General features: G+C 37.5%; 1 protein-coding gene across 2 annotated transcripts in view; it reads right to left on the bottom strand.

Moving 5' to 3' along the window:
- tmx3b (thioredoxin related transmembrane protein 3b) overlaps positions 1–20986 on the bottom strand; it is a 36387-nt gene that overhangs the window by 9146 nt on the left and 6255 nt on the right. For both annotated transcript variants that reach the window (XM_026292910.2, XM_026292911.2), the window contains exons 6-15: positions 18452–18532; positions 17892–17991; positions 17706–17783; positions 17243–17309; positions 12403–12501; positions 9162–9219; positions 8906–8959; positions 5777–5833; positions 2196–2325; positions 716–784 (exon numbers count right to left, since the gene is read on the bottom strand). In XM_026292910.2, coding sequence (XP_026148695.1) covers positions 716–784; positions 2196–2325; positions 5777–5833; positions 8906–8959; positions 9162–9219; positions 12403–12501; positions 17243–17309; positions 17706–17783; positions 17892–17991; positions 18452–18532 — 793 coding nt within the window. The remainder of the gene's footprint in view (positions 1–715; positions 785–2195; positions 2326–5776; positions 5834–8905; positions 8960–9161; positions 9220–12402; positions 12502–17242; positions 17310–17705; positions 17784–17891; positions 17992–18451; positions 18533–20986) is intronic.

Below are 20986 nucleotides of genomic sequence, written 5' to 3'. Positions count from 1 at the left end.
GGATCCCAATGCTAATACAAACATGACAGAACCGTCATGTAAGAATGATCTCACATATTAGCTTGAACTGAAATTGTCAATTAGTGATGCAGCCCTGTTGTTGACTTGAATAACTTTTGTTGTAACCACAGAGTTTATTACAGTTTCCAGATGGACTTAAAAACTACTAATGTTTAACTAAAGCTACACTACCCCATGAACTCATAAAACTAATAAGTACATTTTAGTTACACACTGCACAAAAAATGAAAGAATGATCTTTTGGAAATGAAGTGTACCTTGTTAGGCTCCATGAGCACCTCTCAAGAACACTGTGGATGTTTTAATTTATCGTCACATTGTCTGTTTATAACCTCTAATAATGAATGATGAATTTAAGGACTGTGATGAAGTATACTGAGTGGGACTGAACAGTTTATTGTACTGTTTACGCTACTGATATTTCTATACTGCGATTTATTGTAGATTATTACCCAACATATATGCAAATATATAATCACATATTATGTATATTAATAATATATATATCTGCAGTAAGCAGCTGATTTATTCTTCTAGCTGTAGTCTAAATTCTTCTTGCTTTTCAAATTTTTTTACATAGCAGCATGCAAAGTTGTTCTGTCTCTCTAAAACAAGAAATTATAACCTAAAAATCAATCTATTATCATCATATCATCATGATCTGCTAATCTAGAATGAATTTTTATCAACTTACCATAACAGTGGATTTGGCGTCAAAGGCAACACGTTTGAGCCTCTGAATGAAACCATCACCTCCATATGCCTGCAGGGAGACAGAACATTTAATAGAGACAAATTACTGCTTATTGTTTGAAAAGTCATTAAAGATGAAAGTTCGAACCTGTGCTATGTGGCAGATGGGGCTAATTATTTTAAAACTTGAGAAATTGGAACAACAACAGAGGGGCAAGGAGTGGGAGCAGTATAGCTGAGAGACACCACGTCCTGTTCCATTTTCGTGAATTTATTTTGGACAATTCGTAACATCTTATTTACTTTATGTCTAATTAACACACATTTTTATTTAATAAAGCAATGATGAATGTTACACAGCATAAACTAAGTCACCTTTTTTTTTTTTTTTTTTGTAGGCTTTTTAAATATTCTTTAATTATTATTTTCCCTGTACAAAATTATCTGATGTGCCTATGTTCACTACCCAGCAGTTCAGCTCCATCTGAGCTTATTTATTGGCAAAAGCACCTGGGCAGACAGTGAGTGATCTGTCTTGATGCTAATTCATCAAGATGGCCAATTAGTGGGCTCTGACTAAGCAGGGCTTCTGTGAACGAGCTGAAGGTTAGCATGAAAGGATTTTGTCCAACCATCTGTTGCACATACTTAGCTTCCTCTGTGCAAAGATTGCATAAGTAGCTTGACAAGTTTTACAAAGTTTTTTACAGCATGTTGAGGAGGTTTCTTGATTTGCAAAGGAGCAAAGGACAGAAGGCTTAAATATGAAGCCATCTATCTACCAGAGGTGAATGAGGATGTCCTGTACATGTATATACATATATAGATTGTTAGTCAAAATGTTTCAGCATCATATGCATTAAATGTAATGCATGATTTCATGCATTTCTACATGTACTACAAAACAGGCTTGAGATACTTCATCACAGACTTTACTAGCATGGCATGAAGAGGCTGGAACTTAAAATGGACTGCAGACACATGGAGGTTTCTGTTGCTGTTTATTTGGTGGGAGGTGGTTTGTTTTCCCAAGCAAAAAATAGCCCAGACCTTTCTTGGAAAAAAAAAGGACAGGACCTCTGGCTGTTTGGCTTATGGTTTCATACATCTGTTGACTTTAGTACAGTGCAGGGAAAGTGATGACATTTCTTTTCCAGCTTAGTGTACACAGTACAATACTGAGTCATATAGTAATCTCAGTGTGATACTTAGAAGACAGAATTAGTGTAGATAATCTGGTCAGAAAGGATAGCAATATGAAATCTAAACATGCAAAAGGAGATTGTCGAAATACCTCATCTGGTGAAAATATTTTCAACAGAGGACTTAAAATGCAAGCCAACATGCTTGATTAATGAAGACTACTGGTGTGATTACAATGGTACAACACAAGGAGATGGAGGGGCAAGGGCTACACTGAGCTGAATACATAAACAGGAAGCAGGAAGAGAAAGAGGGAGGGAAGAAGAGAAAATTTGGACCTGTGCGGAACCGTTCAAAACACTGTTGATGAATTGGACCAGCTGCTCCATGGTCTCAATCGGCTCTCTGGGCAGGAAGTACTGCTCGTTGGATGTGTTGAGGATGATAACAGAGGGCACTGTCACCTCACTGAGAAGAGAAAAAAAAAAAAAAGGAAACATAGCTTTTAATCTTCTTAACCTTAGCTACTTGGACTGCCATTATCAAAGTGTATCATTAGATGGGAACAAATTGTGGCTTCTTAAAGAACAAATTCTAACAGAGAAAATACAATAGTGAGATAAACAAACAGCCTAACTTTTCCCATGAGCATTCCTTCAAACACAGTTTTTTTTCTGAGGAGAAAAAAAACAAAAAAACAATGCAGCCTGCCCTATTTCAGTGACATTTCTTTTTATGTAATGTGCAACACAGGGGGTTTTTATGGGTCTGTGTCGGTCACAGTTAAAGATACCTTTACAAATTACCACTGCCAAGTGAATTGCGGGGAGTCCAGAGGAAAGTTCAGAGAAAAGTAACTCTGCGTCCATGCTGAGAGAAAACATACACTGTACAAAGACACCCAATGGTCCAGTATTGTTGCTTCATCTCAACAGAAAATCCTGAAACAGTGATACACACTTGAAGAACTTATTTTGAGAAATCAGCTCAGCAATTTCAAAACTCAGGGAGATAAACAAACAAGGTCATATAAACAAGCAATCCCTCTTTCACATGTCTTGCACAACACCAAAGCCTGGCTCAGATAATGTATCCTACTGCTTAGACACACGCACGAATAGTCCATCATGGCACTGCCACCTGACATCCCTCTGGTGTTACACAACCTAACAACAAATTGCACACACACACACATATCCATCACTGTCCCAATCCACCACCCAGATGAGATTAGGAGTGCAAACGCACACCCGTGCCGTACAGCAATCAACACCTCACTACTCTGTCCAATTGAGATTTGCAGCCACAGCCACACACTATATGTATATGTATATGTATGTATATATATATATATATATATATATATATATATATATATCCACACACACACCTTATGAATGTGTATTTCCATCTGATATGCAGTCTATTCCAACAGATGGCACCCATTTAAAATAAATAAAGATTAGCCTATTCACCTCTGTGAGTAGAGACTACTGAGGGTTTGCTGCCCATAATGAGGGGTCATATACTGTACTGTACTCTATGGAATTACAACTGGCAGAAGGCACACATTTAATTTCCTTTCTGCTGCCAAAAATAGTTAGCATATAATTAGAGCTAATATTTATAAAGCATGCAGGAATGTTATCTATGGTTATTTTGATTAATAAAAGGAACTGTTTGACATTTTAGTAGATCATGTTGTGTCAGTAAGCTACTTTAAGCTAACTGCTTGTGGCCTTAGCTCCATGCTTTCTGTATACAACACCTTTAATAAACAAGGTTAAACTATTCTTTTAAAAAAAATTGTGGTATTTTGATTAAAAGGATAAAATGTTTTAATAAAAATGGATGTTGCATTGCATTTCTTCACTTTCACTTACACACGGTAGCACACACCCAGAGCAGGGCTAACTTTATGCAGGACTACAGAAATGGGTATTTAAGTATTTAGGCCTTTTTTTCTTTTTATATAACACCATGGGAAATGATATTGTTAACATAAAATTATGATTGGAGCAGTCAGATAATGTTAACAACAAAGTTAATCAACACCAATTTATGATTAATTTATTAAATATAGACTAAGCCAACTGTATTGTCTATGTTTGTGTCTTTGTCCACTGTAATTAGCTGCAGCAAAAACTCAAAAATAGAACAATCCCAAGTGAAAGATGATGGAAAACTGACTAGGATGTTTAAATCCAGATATCAAATATTGTTAAGGTGTACATGGTCGTGGGGAAAATAAAACAACAATGTATACTGACATACATCAGAAAGACTGATTTAAAAGATTTACACATTAATTAAATAAACCAAATCCATGAAATAAGATTTTACAAATAAAATTTACCTTGCAAAAAAAAAAAAAAAAAAAAAATCTGTTTTCCTGATTTTGTTTTTGTACACCCACATGTATTTTGTGGGTGCTGACTGTTATTAACAGTTCCTCAAGTTTTCTTTTCAATTTGTATTACCGGGTTCAGTTTATTAATTCCTGCAACGACTAATTTGTGTCCACGAAGCATACAAACATAAAAGAAACATAATAGGCTTGCCAATTATTATCTGTCAGCTATGGAGATTATAAAAATGCATTTATGAAAGCAATCTTTTGTATACAAAACAATTGTAATTGTAATCTTCAAATAATTTTCTTTCTGTGATTACAAGCCTTCTCTTCTCACACAGGCTCTTCAGTCATCTCACATCTTATTTAAGTTTTTCACAGCCCATGATGCATTCCATATAAGGGGTTAGATATAATCCTACATTTAAACAGGCAGAGATGGCACCAGACTGAGAGTGGTGCTCATGCTGCATATGTGTGTATTCATGAGAGTCAATGCGCCTCTGGTGAAAGCAGGGGCAGCCTTACGCCAGACAGACTGCTGCCAGAACACAGTAATCACTGTGATGACAGAAAGAGGGATAAAAAGCCATCAGATTTATTTCCATGGCTCTCCTAAGGGAGAGGATTAGTGGACATTGACAGGCCAGGATTTCATTCCTCAAAGGAGGGCAATTAATCCTGGGCCAAATTCAGGTCCATAAAACCCAGTGAAATACATATTGTATGTACTCATACAAAATTAGGAAAGCTAATCACCTCTTTTATCCTTAAATATAAACACCGTCTGTCTAATTTCAACCATGCACCAGGAGACTTTTAGTTGAATATAGTCATATTTCCAGTACAACTTATATTGTACTCTCTGACACACTTTTAATTACACAGGATTTAGGAGACCATGTCTGTTATAATCCCCCATACAAACAATAACATGCTGAAATTAAAATAACAGTGGTCTGCTATGTTTGCAGATTCTCACACAAACATACACACAACATTAAACAAAGACATGCATAATTAGATACTGCATATTGGTAGGCATGAAACAGACACACCAAATGTTACAGGCCTGCTAGTCGGAAATACTAGTGGGGCTCTGTCTAATTAAAAGTATGGGATGTCAGTTGCAGGGCCTCTCTGAGTTTGACGCCCCAACAGTCGACCTCAGACTGGGTGCAAAGCTACTGCAGCTGGGCTCCCTGCATCATTAGTGCTGCTCTATGACAAGCCATTAAAACACACAACCACTATAGAGTTAATCCGTGCATAGCCTTCCCCGTAAATTCCTCACTATCCTTCCCTCAAACAAGTAGATTTACAGATTTACATCTTTTGTGTGTTTTTTCGGGCGCGTGTGTGCAAGATGGTGGGTGTTTGAAATTATCAAGACTACTAAAAAAGAAATGACAGTCCATCTCTGTAATAGACTTCTCCACAAGAGAATATCTATAATGGCAATGGCTGGTGTTACAAGTCAGTCCAGACCTAAATAAGTAGCAGACAGAAGGTAACATGAGGTAGAGAAAGAGAAGGATGACAGGAAGAGAGATATGAGACACTCACCCCATAATGAGGCTGTTAATGTAGTCATTCCCATCCATGTGGCCAAACTGGAAGTCTCTGAAGATGCAAGACAAATCAATAGCATGAGAAAACAGAACAGCACATCATAAACAACACACAAGACTAAAATGAGTACTTTTTCTTGTCTCAAAGGACTGCACACCACCAGAACAAACCAGGACAGAAACTTTCCTGCACAATAACACCCAAATATGATTTGCAGGGAGAAAATATCCCCCCAAAGCTCTGTCCTATGCCGTCTCCTGTTTCTCCTCATCTTTTCCGCTACAGAAAAAACTCAGGTGATTTATCTAAACGATAAGGCAGGATGAGGAATTCAATTTATATCTCATTGTACTGCACTCTGTCTGAGCAGAGTGTATTGTGGGTAGACTAGGGAAGGCAGCTGCACAAGTCCAAGGAAGCCAGTGTGACTTCCACTGAATGACTGATTATGGGACCCTCTACATATAGTATAGATTATATTCATATTGAATCATAGCTACATCAAGCATGTGTGTCCCTGGGGTGCTAAACAATAGTGCCTGCTCTTATATCATTGACCTGATTATGAAAAGAAGGATCTTGGATGCAATATAAAAATCAGTCTGTTTATAGTGATAATCTTGCTGACAACAGCAGGCCAAGCTGGGAATAAAGCTGATCAAAAGTCAGGTTGTAGCACTGAAAGCTGCAGCACTTTGAGTTATGGATCATATAGTTGGAAAAGGATTTACACATCCAACACTGATGAGGGAGTATGGGGATATGAGATCCTGATGCACAAAATGAGACTTAGAAATGAAATGCGCTCACATTATTATCATTCGTTGCCAATTCAATAATTTAAATATTTACAGATCTGTTTCCTAGGAATGTCTGTCTTTCCACTGTCAAAGAAACTTCTCGGCTAGGCTGCTGAGCAGACTGGCCAATAGGGGTGAATAACTTAGATGAGGAGAGGCATGGAGCAAACTGAGGGCAAGAATGTGCAACATTCTGGTTGTCAAATTTTGCAATAAAAAAGGGATGTTGACCGTTTATTTACATTTTCTCTCTGTAATTGAGTACGGTCACTGGATGTATATAAGATAAATACATGCAGGTAGATATTTACTGAATCCCCTGGTAGTGTCTCATGGAGAAATTAAGTGTTTTTGATGCTACAAACAAAATTGCTCTTGCATGGATAAAGTAAGACTAGGATGGGGATGAAAATCACCCACGTAAATCCTTTATCTGCTGTGTGACCACATAAAGGGACTTCTTATATCATATTGTATTAAGTGATCATCTATGTATGTAGCATTGAATTATTTAATTAAAGCTACAATATAATCTTAATTTTTTAATGCGATTATAGCCTATCATTCATTTTGTTAGAAACATTACACCATCCCAATGACAACTGGTGCTCTGACTATGTGACCGTGGTCAAAGTAGAAGACATGGTTTCTGTTTTTAATGTCACACTCCTCTGTGCACAAGAATATTTCGTCATTGAGCATCGGGCCCCTCAGAGATGGTTAAATATAAACACAGAAGAAACCAACAACAACAAGGATCACATGGCTTACATTACGTTAAATCTGTGTGCCAGTTTCAAACCTCACCAGTTTTCACACTAAGGTCAGATGGATGTCACATACAAAAAATGAATGTGAGCCAACAACACTAAAAAAAAAACAAAACAAAAAAAAAAATCAGACAGTGTTAAGGCCTGTAATGTAAATATAGCCGAACTCATTCGGTGTATTGTTAATACAAAAACATTGGCTAGGCCAGCTTTAAGGTGTTTTGAAATGTAAACTATGTTGCTTCAAGTTTCCCTGCTTTAAATCCAGTTTCACTCATAGCCACAAAGTTGAGGGTTAAAAGTTTCACTCTATGACAACACTCCACACATTCAGCTATAGTTCTGTTGAAGCAGCTTCTTCTAGTTTAGTCTAATTTTGTTGTGCCAACCCTCTGTACATCAACTGGTGCATAAAAGCAAAGACAATAATGACTAGTGCAGAATTTCAACCGAATACACACCCACCAACTGACAAAATCAAACTTTCCCACAAGTACAGTACAATTTGCACATGGATGTGGCTTTTTTTTTTCTGCCTACACACAGACTAGCTCCCTCTAAGATCTGAGATTTACAGTCATTGTTCTGTCAAAACGCTACAATTGGTGGGTGAGCTGAATACCATGGAATTTCTGCATCAAATTGTGCTAGCTTATTCAAATGCCAGTCATCACCTATGATCTGCTGCCTCTGTGCACTGCCTACACCCACCATCGGGGGTGACACTTGAGCCTACAACTTGTAATTACAAGTACCCTTTAGGTGAGTGCCAGAATACTGCAGGGAGGTCTGATTTAAGTCAGGATCTCAAAATCAAAAGTCTTCAAAACACAGCACTGAGTAGTGTAGCAGCAGTCTAATTAATGACAGAGATCTGTGTAACTCAATCAGTCCTAATGGGAATGGCCAGAGAGGGAGCAACACTTTGATCATGGTGGTGTGAGAAACACATTTTAATTTAAAAGGAGAAAATTTATCTAATGTCAATGATGGGGGCACAGTATGGAACCTAAGCACAACATAATAATCCAAATCTGACATATAGACACTCAATTCAGGAGCTCTGTGTTAAAGATATAAACATTTTCATCATCTCCGATTTCCTCAATCTTTCCTTCCAACCTTAACTGTCCACTAGAGGCAAAAATAATAATAATGCTATGTGAAATTATATTTTACGCACATTTCCTTTTGGAATTCGGTGCCTTGTTAAATTGATTCTTTTACAGCTTAAAAAAACAGAAAAAAAAAAAAAAGGTGGAACAAGGCAGTATGTTACATAAACATCTCATCTCTAGTTGTTATTGCACAATTGGAGCTGCATTAATAAAAGCCGAGCTGTGTTTATGACTGACAGCTGAAAAGAACACCTATATTTGGAAGCTGACATTTTGCATAATTACCTTTCTACTGAACCTCAACGAAAACAGAAGTGCCCTGACAAAGGCATAAACCTGCCTGTGAACAGACAGGCAGCATTCCCCAGTGAGTGCACCATCCTAGAATAAATGTATAAATTGGATATTCATCTTTGACCTCATCACATGCCTTACCTGTTAAAATGTTCTCTGTATTCCTTTGCCACCCTCTGAATCAAGGCCTTTAATCTTAAAGAAGATGAGAAGAGAGTAACATACCATGAGTCTTTTTTTTTTTTTTTTTTTAAAGCTTACAATTTGTGGGAAGATCCAAACAATAACAGCGAGTCTTATCTTTATTTTAAAGCTCTGCACTTAGGCACAACTATTGTGGTGAGTGTGGGAGTAATTTATAGACAGCCATGCTTTTTAATTTCAGTGTTCTTTGTACCTGCCACTCTCCTCTGTGGGGTCCTTCTCGTCGATGACTGCAATTGCCACCAATTTGCCTGAGGTGGCAGACAGGGATTACAAATTACAGTCACACACAAAAAGAGGGTAAGAAGACAATGGCAGATAGATAAGAGGCTTTGGAGGAGACGTGTTACCTCTTAGCAATGGAAAAGAAAGAAGGAGCCACTGAGATCTTTTTATTCATTCATTACTCAAACATCAGCTAGTTTTAGCTTTATGTGGCTGAACAAGTGGCCACTTTCTGATGGAAAAGCTATTTCAGTACCATTCACAACCCAAACCCACAACATGACAAACAGGCCTACTTAAAATATTGTTACACAACTTAGAGGTCTGTTATTCAAACTTGGTTTGAAGCTACAAACCCCATGCCGTCTGGATGAGAGTGCCAGTCTGCCCCCTGCTGGTTACTTATTATAGTGGTTATGTGGTCATGCAAAGACAGTGGACATCTTAGCATCATGAGAAGTAATCTTTTTTTTTATAATATAAAATTATAATATAAAAAGTTTTCCAGTGGGAGGAATGAAAAGAAAGATGTGAAGCTGTGAAAGCAGTTTTAAAATGTACAGGTGTCCTTTGGTCTGATGCTACTGCATCATTTATAGCCTTTATATGTACAACATTCTAGTCAAGGTTTCATTCCCAGAATGAGCTGCATAGTGTCTATGAGTAAATATTATCTCTAATTATGATTAATTGTTTACTCATGCTGTATAGACCAGTTATAAGTCATTTTGAATGGAAACATTTGAGCTGTGATCATTTCTACTATATGCAGTAGTTACAAATATAGATCACTCATTAACCCCTTCTACCTCAATGGTTAAGTACTGCAAAAGAGAGTTGATCATTTTTAGAAGAGGTTGAGTGTTGACTGGCTCATTATTATAAGGCTTTTTTTTTTTTTTTTTTTACTCAAATTAAGAATTTGAGTAAATTGGTTAGAAAGGTAAAAATGTTTGAGTTTTTCAAATCTCACTCTGTGCCCGTCACAGGGGCAGGGAGTCTTTTCATATTTTAAAATTCTTCCAAATGTTGCTTTTTCATAGAGCACAAGGTCAGTCAAGCTGCAGAGCTATTACCGACTGAATCATGATGTGTTTTACACAAAGAAATTCTCACTCATTGTATTTCCCTATTCTTCCAAATGTCACTTATCAATAGACCCTGAGGTTATTAATTTTGGCTTTACAGTTGCTGAGCTATTACTGATGGAATTGTGGTGGTGTAGTTTGGCAGGCAGTACAAAAGTACAAAAAAAGCCTAGAGTTTCAAGGGTTAATCAACACATATTTTTCTATTCTTTATAAAGAAAAATGCAACTAAAGTCATCTTATTACACCCTATCAACCTTTATTTAAACCAAAAATAAATAAGTTGAAAAAAATAATTATATTTTCTTGCAGATTCATCATGCAGACTGTTTGTTGCAGTTCTGTGTTTAATTTAGCACTTTCTTTCGAGAGTCTCTTTTATTACTACAGACGAGACAGACGTCCTCAAGCGCAACTTGCCAAAAACTCATTGAAACATCTTCAATGGTTCTTCAGCCTGCTAGCCTTTATTATCAGGTTTGCCCCCTGTGTATTTAGGTGTTGTTTCTAATCCACAGGTGAAACTAAAACACTAAAATAACTGTTGTTTTTGTTCTTCAGCTTCTCCCTCTAAACTGAGAGGATGACTGGAGCTCCTCAATCATTACTGATTGATTATCGAGATGCTCAGATTAAAGTTTAAGCAATGATCCATCCTGTCAAGTTTAGCATTCCTGACTTGCTCATGGGTCTGATGCGTGCAAGAATGAAGGCTTTCAATTTATCCTGGAAAAAGCTAAACGTCATTAGTCTTGAAAAGAATAGTAAATGCATTTAAAAGATATTCATCTAATAACATGCAGATATCAAATTTCCTGAAATCTACTCAATCATATTCAGGCTGAACAAGCCCCTTTTCTAATCCACGGGTTTAGTAACTATGTTGTTTATCTAGCTGAGTTTGTTTACTGACTATGTGTGTCTAAATCCAGTAATGATATGCAGCAAGTTTGATGTTAATGGGTCAAAATTTGAGGAAATCTTTGAGCTTTTTCATTAGTTTTTACTGTAACTGAAATAAATCTTGGCCATAAATCTGGCTCAGTTCTTAGTCTGTTGTAAACAATCTAATCTCTCTTTTAAACACACATATCATCCATTCCCGCTGCAACTGAAGATTAGACTTCCAAACTGTAAATCTGTCAAATTGTCCGTGTTTCTTTCTGTCTATGAAGTTTTGACCCATAAAATATCTAGATTACCAGTTCAGACAGTTCAAGGGTCCCAATTTTTGTGTCAGTATGTCTTACAGTGTGTGGGATGGGGCTGTTAAAGCACTGAAATGTTACTCAGTCACTCAAAAGTGATTCTGAATTGAAATGCCTTGAAAGACAAGTTAGTTTATCTATGACAACCAATGTCATCTACAATCAGTCACACACAATTAAGATGCTTTACTGATTATTTTGTATGCAGAACTGAAAGAATCATCCGACAGGAGAGTGTAACTGATCTCAGTAAACCGGATATAAGCAAGTAAAATACAGTTTTTTATATTAGAATGCACAAAACATTTTTTATCAAATAGTAAAAAAGAAACATTTCATAGAAAAAAAATTCATATTTGATTGTTACCTAAAAAAAAAAAAAAAAAAAATGTGCCTCATGTTAGCCTGGACTGCTGCACTGCATGACTGACAGTAGTAACATACAACATTATGTGCAACAATGATGGCAGAGAGTTCACAATCTGGCTGCAAAATTGTGGAACCTCAAGATAAAGTTGTGTGTAAGCTAAGCAGGGTTTATGACAAATAAAAAAAATCAAACAATAATCAAATCAATGGTCAATTTTGACAGCAGTAAAGTGAATGTTTTGGTGTTGGAAAAGGCACATTTCTAGATGCCATCTTGAACTCTGGGAGTAGTTTTTTTTTTTTTTTTTTTAATTCTCTGTCATTTTATAGACCAAATAACTAATCAAAACACCATCTGCATTTTAACTGATGGGGCAAGATTGTAACTTGAATGAATAGGAGCTATGTAAAATGACAAATTTTGATCAGAGGTGTATTTTTAAAGCCTGAAAAAAAAAACCATAAGGAAAAAAAACAGGGAAATGCAATTTGTGCCTAAAGAACATGCTGTATGTTATGAAAACAAAGGTCATGCTTACGCCACCTGTTTCTCCTAGCTCGTACAGTGTAAAGCCATCGATCTGCAGGTATCCTTGAAAGCGCTCCTTGTTCACCCATGATGACAAACTACCCTCTTCGTATTCTGCAATACAGAGAAAAAGAATATTTCAGGAGGAGAAGCACAAAACAGTCTATCGACATTCAGCACACAACCTATCTATATTAAAAGAAAGGGAGGACAGTGCATCAATGCCTGCATTGTAAGGAATCAAAATGTTTACCACCTGTTCTCTAGCCAATACAGAGCAGGGCACAAGATGAGCATCCAAGCACTTAGGTCAGCTAAACAATGAATAGAAATTATTCTGACAGGTGGGCTGCCTGTGTGTTAGTCAGTCAGAGAGGCTTTAAAAAAAAAAACTTGTCTGAAATAGGACAATGGACTGTGACACAGGGAGCAGACAGGAAATCAAATCAGGTGTAAACAATCAAAGGTAACAGTTTGGTTGTCAACACATGAATGAATAAAAATTTGGTGCAGTCTGCATTGTCCCCAATAATCATGTTACGATTAACTTAGTATTTATCAAAAAGTCAGCTGTCATGATTATTAAGAAACTGTCATTTTCATTCACAATAGCCTTTGTTGCTAGCTTGTCTGACCTCGTTTTCACAGTCATTATGCCTCTCCGTCTCCAAAAAAAAAAAAACACATTTGGTTTGTAAATGACTCTCCACACAAATGCACATTCATTTTCAAGACACAGTTTTGGCAGATTTTTACACATTTGGAGTGAATGCATAATTCAACAGACGCATACAGAGGAAAAAACAGAAAGTGCAACAAATAAATAAAAAATAAAGTGAAGTAAAGTAAAAGGATTGCTTCCTGAATGTAAACCACATGTTGCTACCCTAACATCTGGAGGCAACAGGAAAACAGGAACTAGAGTCAGTCCCTTGAGGGTATAAATAGGGTGTATCGAGGCTGTTTAAAGAACACAGTTTTCTACAGCTGAGAGACTACAGGATACTCATAATTGATGTCAAATATAGCTGGGACCTCATTATGACATGTTAATAAGTTATCATGACCTTTCTGCTACCATTACAGTAATTACAAGAACAGTGATGACTTTTACATGGTTCTTACGCTGTAGCGCCTCAAAGTAGCTTGGAGCATAATGCTGAATATGACAACCTGGAACATGCTTTTAAAACCCCAAGGTCGTAGCTTATAGTAATATCAGAATCGTAATGGCTTTAATGCAATGCAATCTATTTCTCAGTGCTGCTGCTGTGCAAAAGCAGAGGAGTGTTGTTGTTAAGGCTGCTGAGTCAGTAAGTCTGGCTGACATTCCACTGAGTTTTTCCACAGATGTTCTGACTTTATAGACAGCATGCAGCTGTCTGACTTGCCTCTCCCAGAAGCAAGAAAGAGCTGAAGGCCACGTACCGGGATTGTACAGCCCAATAAACCTCTACACTTACTGAACCTGCTTCACCTTGAAACAAATTAGAGCTGCTCTCTTCCTGGGTGCCAGACTTGCAATCTCCATATTGCCCTACAGGAGCTTGTCAGCCCAGAGTTCACACAGTAGGAGACAAGAGAGAAAGATGAGGGGCAGGAGGAGGAATAATAACAGACAGTGGGTGGGTGGAGTAAGGATGATCCAGTGTCAGTGTTGAGCAGAGGAAGGAGGCAGCTCTGACATATTTCAGAGATGAATGTTAATGGCACAGAAGACCTCCAAGACAATGCAAACAGTGTAGAAACAAAAGCCAAGAGAGTAAAATAGGAGAGAGGGAGAAAAGGTTGGGTAGTGTCATCAAAGACAACTGGAAAAGAGAAGAAAAGATCAATTAATTTACAATGATAGAAAATAGATGAAACAACAGTTTCACCTATATTTTTTTTTTTTTTTTTTTGAACAATGATGAACAAATTACTGGGTATTATTCAAAGATTGGTCGAGATATATGCACCATGTTTTACATCTGTGGGTTTAATGATGCCTTTATTTGCAGCGATAGACAGGAAGCAGGGGAGACAGAGAAAGAAAAGAGACCTAAAATAAATGTCAGTCAGATTTGAAGTGCCATTAGGAAATTTTCTTCTTACTGTGAGTAATGAACAATGGGCTGGTAACATACAGACTAAACTAAAATGAAGATAAACCATGAATATGGAATAGAAACAGGTGTAGGTTGTATGAAATGTACTGAGACACAGCAGCGTTTTCAGCTAAATGCTGACATCAATATGCTAATAACCTCCCAATGTTAACATGTTGACGTTAAGCAAGATAATTATTCATGCTCAGCATCTTTACTAAACATGTTAACAGCTAACATTTGCAAATTAGTACTAAGCAGTACAGCTGGGCTGATGGGAATACCATATTTTTTTCAGGTATTTGGTCATAAAGAAAGTATGAGACAAATGATGATGGCACCAGATCAGGGGATCGATGTTACATATACTTCATCCTCAGACCAAATGTTTGCCATGCCAACAGAATAAAAACGAACCAGTATCACGATGCAGTAAAAAGGGGAATGTGGCCAACACTTCAGATCAGGTGCACATATTGTCAGCTTTGCCAATTCAAATAACCAGTGAAATGAATACTATCCATGTGTGCCACCACCAAATGTCAATGTGTTATGACCCTAAAAAGTATGCTCTCATCCTGTCAACACATTCACCAACTGTTTACTGGCCTGTCATTTAAGTGCTCCAAATATGCAAAATAGTTCTGCCCCACAGCTGGCTGCATTATGTAGAGAGGCAAGGTCATCTAGAAACCGATTAAAGAAGCCATTATGTCGAGCACTGAGCATTAAGTAGCGTATATCACAAACATGTTTGAAGACAAGGATGTTTGCAAGCTAAGTATTTGTAAGAAGCATACTCTGAACACTACCTACACACTAATTATGTTTTTCTGTTTTCTTAGTACTAGTACTAGTAGCTTTACCTGATCAAAACCACTTGGCTTTTTAAACACAATAACTTTACAGCAGATCTTTATAGCAATATGAAACTGTGTATTTGAGTAAGTAAATATGTATGAGCTCCCTGTGCTGCAATAAATTTTAACAGCGTTCTTCAACAGATATGCTGCTGTTTCTGATATGCACTAAAGCGATCAAAGTTCAACAAGAATATGTCAAATATCACAAAGCAACAGGCCATACTTAACACAGTCTGGCTTTGCTTGGTGGCATCTATTCTTTAAAAACACCACAAAACTGTACATGTAAATGTGCAGTGAAATGAAAGTTTTTTAAATATATATATTTACGAAACACATAGAAAAACAAAGCCAAGAGAGAGATGATAAAGGTTACTTGGTACATTATTGGAACTGCCAGGTTCTGTAGCTCATAAAAAAATATAATAGGTACATTACATATCCACACACTTGAATAAATGTCAGTGTGTCATAAAACAGTGTTCATTGCCAATGCAAATGTCTCTCAGAAGTTTAGGCAAATAACATTTGATGAATTGTTTCTGACAGAACATCATGCAAAGTGAATGTAACAGAAAACCACATAAAGTGCCTTTTCTTAATCCAACATCGAGTCAGTGGAGTTTCCATGATACCAGTTTTCTGGGAAAGACCACAGCACAGCTGGACAGAGACCAGATGCTAAAGACTACATATGGTTAAAAGAAAGCCAAACCAAGCTGCCTCCAACGCAAAGAGGAGAAATGTCAACGCTGTCAATGTAGGTAAGTGCCTAATGAACTACACTCTTAATTATATATTTGTTTATTTTTCACTCACCATACACCACAATAACATAGTTCTTTTGTTTATTTATTTAATTTTCTTTTGTATCTTCAAAAATTTCCTGAGGCTTGAAAGAGGAATGAGAAAGCCACCATTTGGGGAAGGACACAACCATGTCATTTTGCTGTGCTGCTCCCCTTCTCCTTGACAAGCTTAATACTCCGTCACCATGGAAATGCTAGACATTCACCATGTCCTCCGTATCAGGGTCCTGGAGGACTCTGCAGAGTGTGGAGTTTTTCTCATCAACATCTACTGTAGTGAGCCTTTCCTGCTGCAATTCTGGTGCAAGAAGCCTGCTTTCTGTAATGGCCAAGTGGAGCAGACACATGTGTACTCACAGACACCGGCAGAGATTAACTTCGCTCTCCGCGTGCCTCACCGTGCACCGAACCTGCCCAACAGCCACTACTGGGGCCCATTTCTATTGTCATTGTGCCTCGATGCTGTTCACTTTCACTTCCGCCTCCCCGCTCAGGCACAAAACAGCAGCAAAATACAAGACATCATTGAGGAATGTGGTGAGCTCACATTGTTGAGATGAGGAGATTCAAATTCAGCTGCAGAGAAAAGCAGCTCCTCTAAACTCTTGTGTCAAATATGATTTTTTTTTTTTTTTTTGTTTGTTTTTTTATAGACGGATGCATCACAGATTCGATTCTTGGCTTTGTCTGATTGTATATACAACACTAGCTCTGCCGTTGCTTCTTTGGCCTAAACTGTGGTCTCTCACACCCATGCAAGCCAGATCATCCACCCTGGCCTGCTATGTGTGTCCACCCAAAAACTAAACCACCACAACATCACTGACCTCACCATACACACAATAGTGGGTAGAGCCCTGGGTGTTTTATGATGGGCCAGGCACACCATAACTCAGTGTGGTGAGGAAGATGAAAGAACAGCAGCAAGGGCAGAAACATTACAGGGAAGCAGCTACGGTTACAGGATTATATGAGAGGAGAGAACAGACAGAAGAAACAGGATGTCATGGCACCCTCCTGGCCCCCTATGACAGACTAATTGAAGAAAACTGCCCCAAGACAACATTGAATAAATATAGCGTAACAAAATACTCACCATTATAGGTGAAGTAGGTTCCATCCTTAAAGACTACAACTGCAGGAAGCTCTGGCAAAGTCACTGACTGGTGAAAACACAAAGAATATATATTTTAAAACCAACTTCCATAAATCACCTCTACTCTCTGGCTGTATATGCACCTGTAAAATATGGGACAAGACTGTTGGTAGTAGGGCACTGCAGCAAACTATAAATCGTAAATATCTCCATGCATACTGCAAATATTTCTATGTTTTCTGTATACTTCCATACCTAGTATCTGTACATGAAGTTATATGAAAATAATTATGTTGATAGGATGGAATTATTTTAGTTCAATCTAGACAGACACTGGATGCATAATACTCAACAAATGATGACCAAAATATGTAACTCTGCAGTGATTAACATATTTCTGACATTCATTTCAGAACATAATTATTTCAAAATACAGAAAAATCAAACATATTGAAAGTGTTACCTCTGGCAAGGATTCCTCTGAAGCCGAGAAGAAATAAGTATAGACAATGAGCTCAGAGGCTACGTCATTGTACTTCTCCTGTAATGGCAAATAAATCATTCAGCATTTACACACTAACTGGAAAAAAAAAAAAAAAATCAGTGTAATAGTCTTGGTTTATGACTGAGTAGTATAAATGGTGCTTACTTTGAGAGGAGACACCCCACCGACATAGACAAAAAGGACATCATGTCGTTTCATCATGTGCTCAAACATCTGCTTGCTGGGAAGTGCCCGGACAGCTGGTCTGGAGTATTAAAAAAAAAAAAAAAAAATCAACGGAGATCATTTTTGTACATTTTGAAATGAAAACTTGCAAAAAAATGCAGACTACTCTCATAACTAATGTGTGAAGTACAATTCGGTTCATTATTTGTGTGCTGGTGGCACCACCCAGTGGGGATTCAATAACTTGCAGCCTTTGGACTCAAGTCAGAGCCAAGCTTTTGATCAAGCCCTCTGTCACGGATTTAGCTCGATTACCCTCCAGGATGAGAAAATCTGTTAGGCTCAGTTGATGCAATGGCTTAAAGTGAAGCATCAGAGGAAAAAAAAACCTACTGAGATATGAAACAAATATGGTCTGCATTGATAAACTTACTTGCATGTTTCTCACATTATGTGTTCCAGTGAAATACAGGAAGTTCCACTCAATTTTTCAGTTTCATGACCTTTCTTTTTAAAACAATGATTGTAGACTGACTTACCCTGCGACCCTGTTTGCAAACTCTACAATATCATCTTTTGTCCTTGGTCCCTTGTAATTATAGGCAAGATCCCCCTTTAACCTGAGAAACACAATAAAGGTGACAAGCTGATCATTTCTTCATAAAGACCATTCAGTACCATGTACTATTCTAATGATTTAAATGAGATTTAAAGATTTAATGAGATTTAAACAATGTGTGAAAAAAATAGAATCAATTCTGTCACTTTGCATCCAGAATAATGTTTTTCCTGAAAACCACTGAACAAAAGAAAGCCAATATTACAGGAGATACTGAGGTCAAATTAAAGTTATTATTTATAATTGTTTTAACAATTTCATTCTAAAATCTGAACATTACCTACTTTTCTCTCTCATTTCATATACCCAGTGGACACTTTCTTCGCTACACCTTCCTAATACTGGACACCGCATTTCTTTGCCCTCAGAACTGCATAAATCCTACTTACAATATTAGGTCACAGGATGTTTTAACATTAACTGTACCATCAGATTCAAACAAAGCCTGAGAGATCTAGTTTTTAGTACTTTAACCACTACAAATAGTATAAGCTGCAGAAAACTCTACAACTGAAATCTTTAATTGCACATGAGGATTTTAAAATTTAAATATTCCTAAATTGACGTAAATATTGACCATTCCACTCGTAATTGCTTTTCTTTTATGTAATTTTTAAACTATTTCTCTCTGGGATATATAAAGTCGTCTGAATCTAAAATTTTCTGTCTGTAAATGTTTACTCTTGTATAAAGAGTTTCTTGAAAGAGGGAATACAGTATCTGGTAAGACTAGCAGTTAAAATTAAGGAACAATAAAAATTATTGGTGTTATGGATTCAAAAAAAGTGGTGGTACCACATCCCAGTGATACTCTATTGGACTGAGAGCTGCTGACTGTGTGGGCCGTTGGAGTGCACTGAGCAAACGAGCTTGGGATGACGTGCTTTATGACACTGAGCGTTATCTTGCTGGAAATAGCCATTAAAAGATGGTTAGATTGTGGCCGTAAAGAGATGAACAACATGGTCTGTACTCCGTCCATTTATGCTCAATCGGTATTAAGGGCCCTTATGTCTGCCAAAAGAAATCACCATTCACCATTACACCAGTCCCACCAGCATGAACAGACTCATGTTGTTTATACCAAATTCTTATCCAACCATCTGTATGGCGCAACAGAAACTGAGATTTGTGAGACCATGCAACATTTCTCCAGGCTTCTACTGTTCAATTTCAGTGGCCCTGTGCCAACTGTAGCTTCAGTTTCCACTTCATAGCTGACAGGAACTGGAGCCCACTATGGTCCTCTGCTGGTAAGACGTGTGTTCAGAGATGCTCTTCTACAGAGCACTGTGTTATGACCCTAGGGGTCATTGTGTGTGTGGTGGTGTGTTATTGGCCCTCCCCATTACGTGTGTATGTGTGTGGGTGTGAGGGAGGATGGAGTGGGCGTGGACGTAGGAAGACCGTGGATTGGACTTCCGGGATTGGTCCAACACTTCCCGGAAGGACTATAAGAAGCCCACAGACTGCTGTTCGAGAGAGCTATTCTCCCACCTTTGCCATTCCCAGCTATTTTGATAGAGATTTCGATCGCGTAAATTAGTTAGTTAGAGATTAGGTTTTTGTTTCGATTAGTGGATTTAGTATTGATAGGATTTTCGTTGTTTAGATTAGAAATATTTAGCTAGATTCTTAGGTTACGTTTGTTTTGTTTTCTCCTGTTTGTTTTAGGAGTTTCCAGGCTAGCGACCTGTGATTTTGTGTTATTTCTTTTGATTAGCTATTATAGGGCTGTTTAGCGTTTTTGTTATTTGATCTTTTGTTTGATTGAGATCGTAGGGCTATTGTAGCGTTTCTGTTATTGATTTTCGTTTGTTTGATATCGTAGGGCTCACGGAGCGTTTTTGTTTGAGTAAGGCTAAATTAGCGTTTTGTTTGTTTTGTACATTCTGTATTTTATTCTGTATTTTGACAGAATAAATATTCTTGTTAATTGTAATTCGATTATTCGTTCGTGTTTGTTGAGAGTGGAAGAGGTTTGGAGGAAAACTCCACAATCGTGTTACGCTCCGGCAACCCCTAGGCTGGGGCGTAACAACTGTTACAACGTGCTGCTCAGCGAACTGTTTTTCCCACCGTTCTCTGTAAATTTTAGACACTGTTGTTGTGAAAAATCCCTGGAGATTAGCAGAACCTTCCCATCTGGCACCAACAATCATCCTACTGTCAAAGTAATTTAGATCACATTATTTTTGCCCTCCTGATGCTTGGTCAGAACAACTGCTGTTAACCATGTGTGAATATGTTAATGCAATTAGCTGCTGCTACGTGTTCAGCCGAACAGGTATTTGCATTAACAAAACAAAATATATATATCAAAATATATTGGCCAATGACTTTATCTTTGTAAAGAAAAGTCTTTTTGACTGCTAGTCATTCACAATACAACAACCGAAGGCATCACCTGGTGCTCTCAAAACCTGTTAGCAATTATTTGTCATGCTGTTTTACA

This window comes from Mastacembelus armatus, chromosome 20, assembly GCF_900324485.2.
Source record: "Mastacembelus armatus chromosome 20, fMasArm1.2, whole genome shotgun sequence".
In the NCBI taxonomy this organism is placed as follows: Eukaryota; Metazoa; Chordata; class Actinopteri; order Synbranchiformes; family Mastacembelidae; genus Mastacembelus; species Mastacembelus armatus.
The sequence above is the reverse complement of the archived record's forward strand: the minus strand, read 5'-3'. Positions and strand labels throughout refer to the sequence as shown.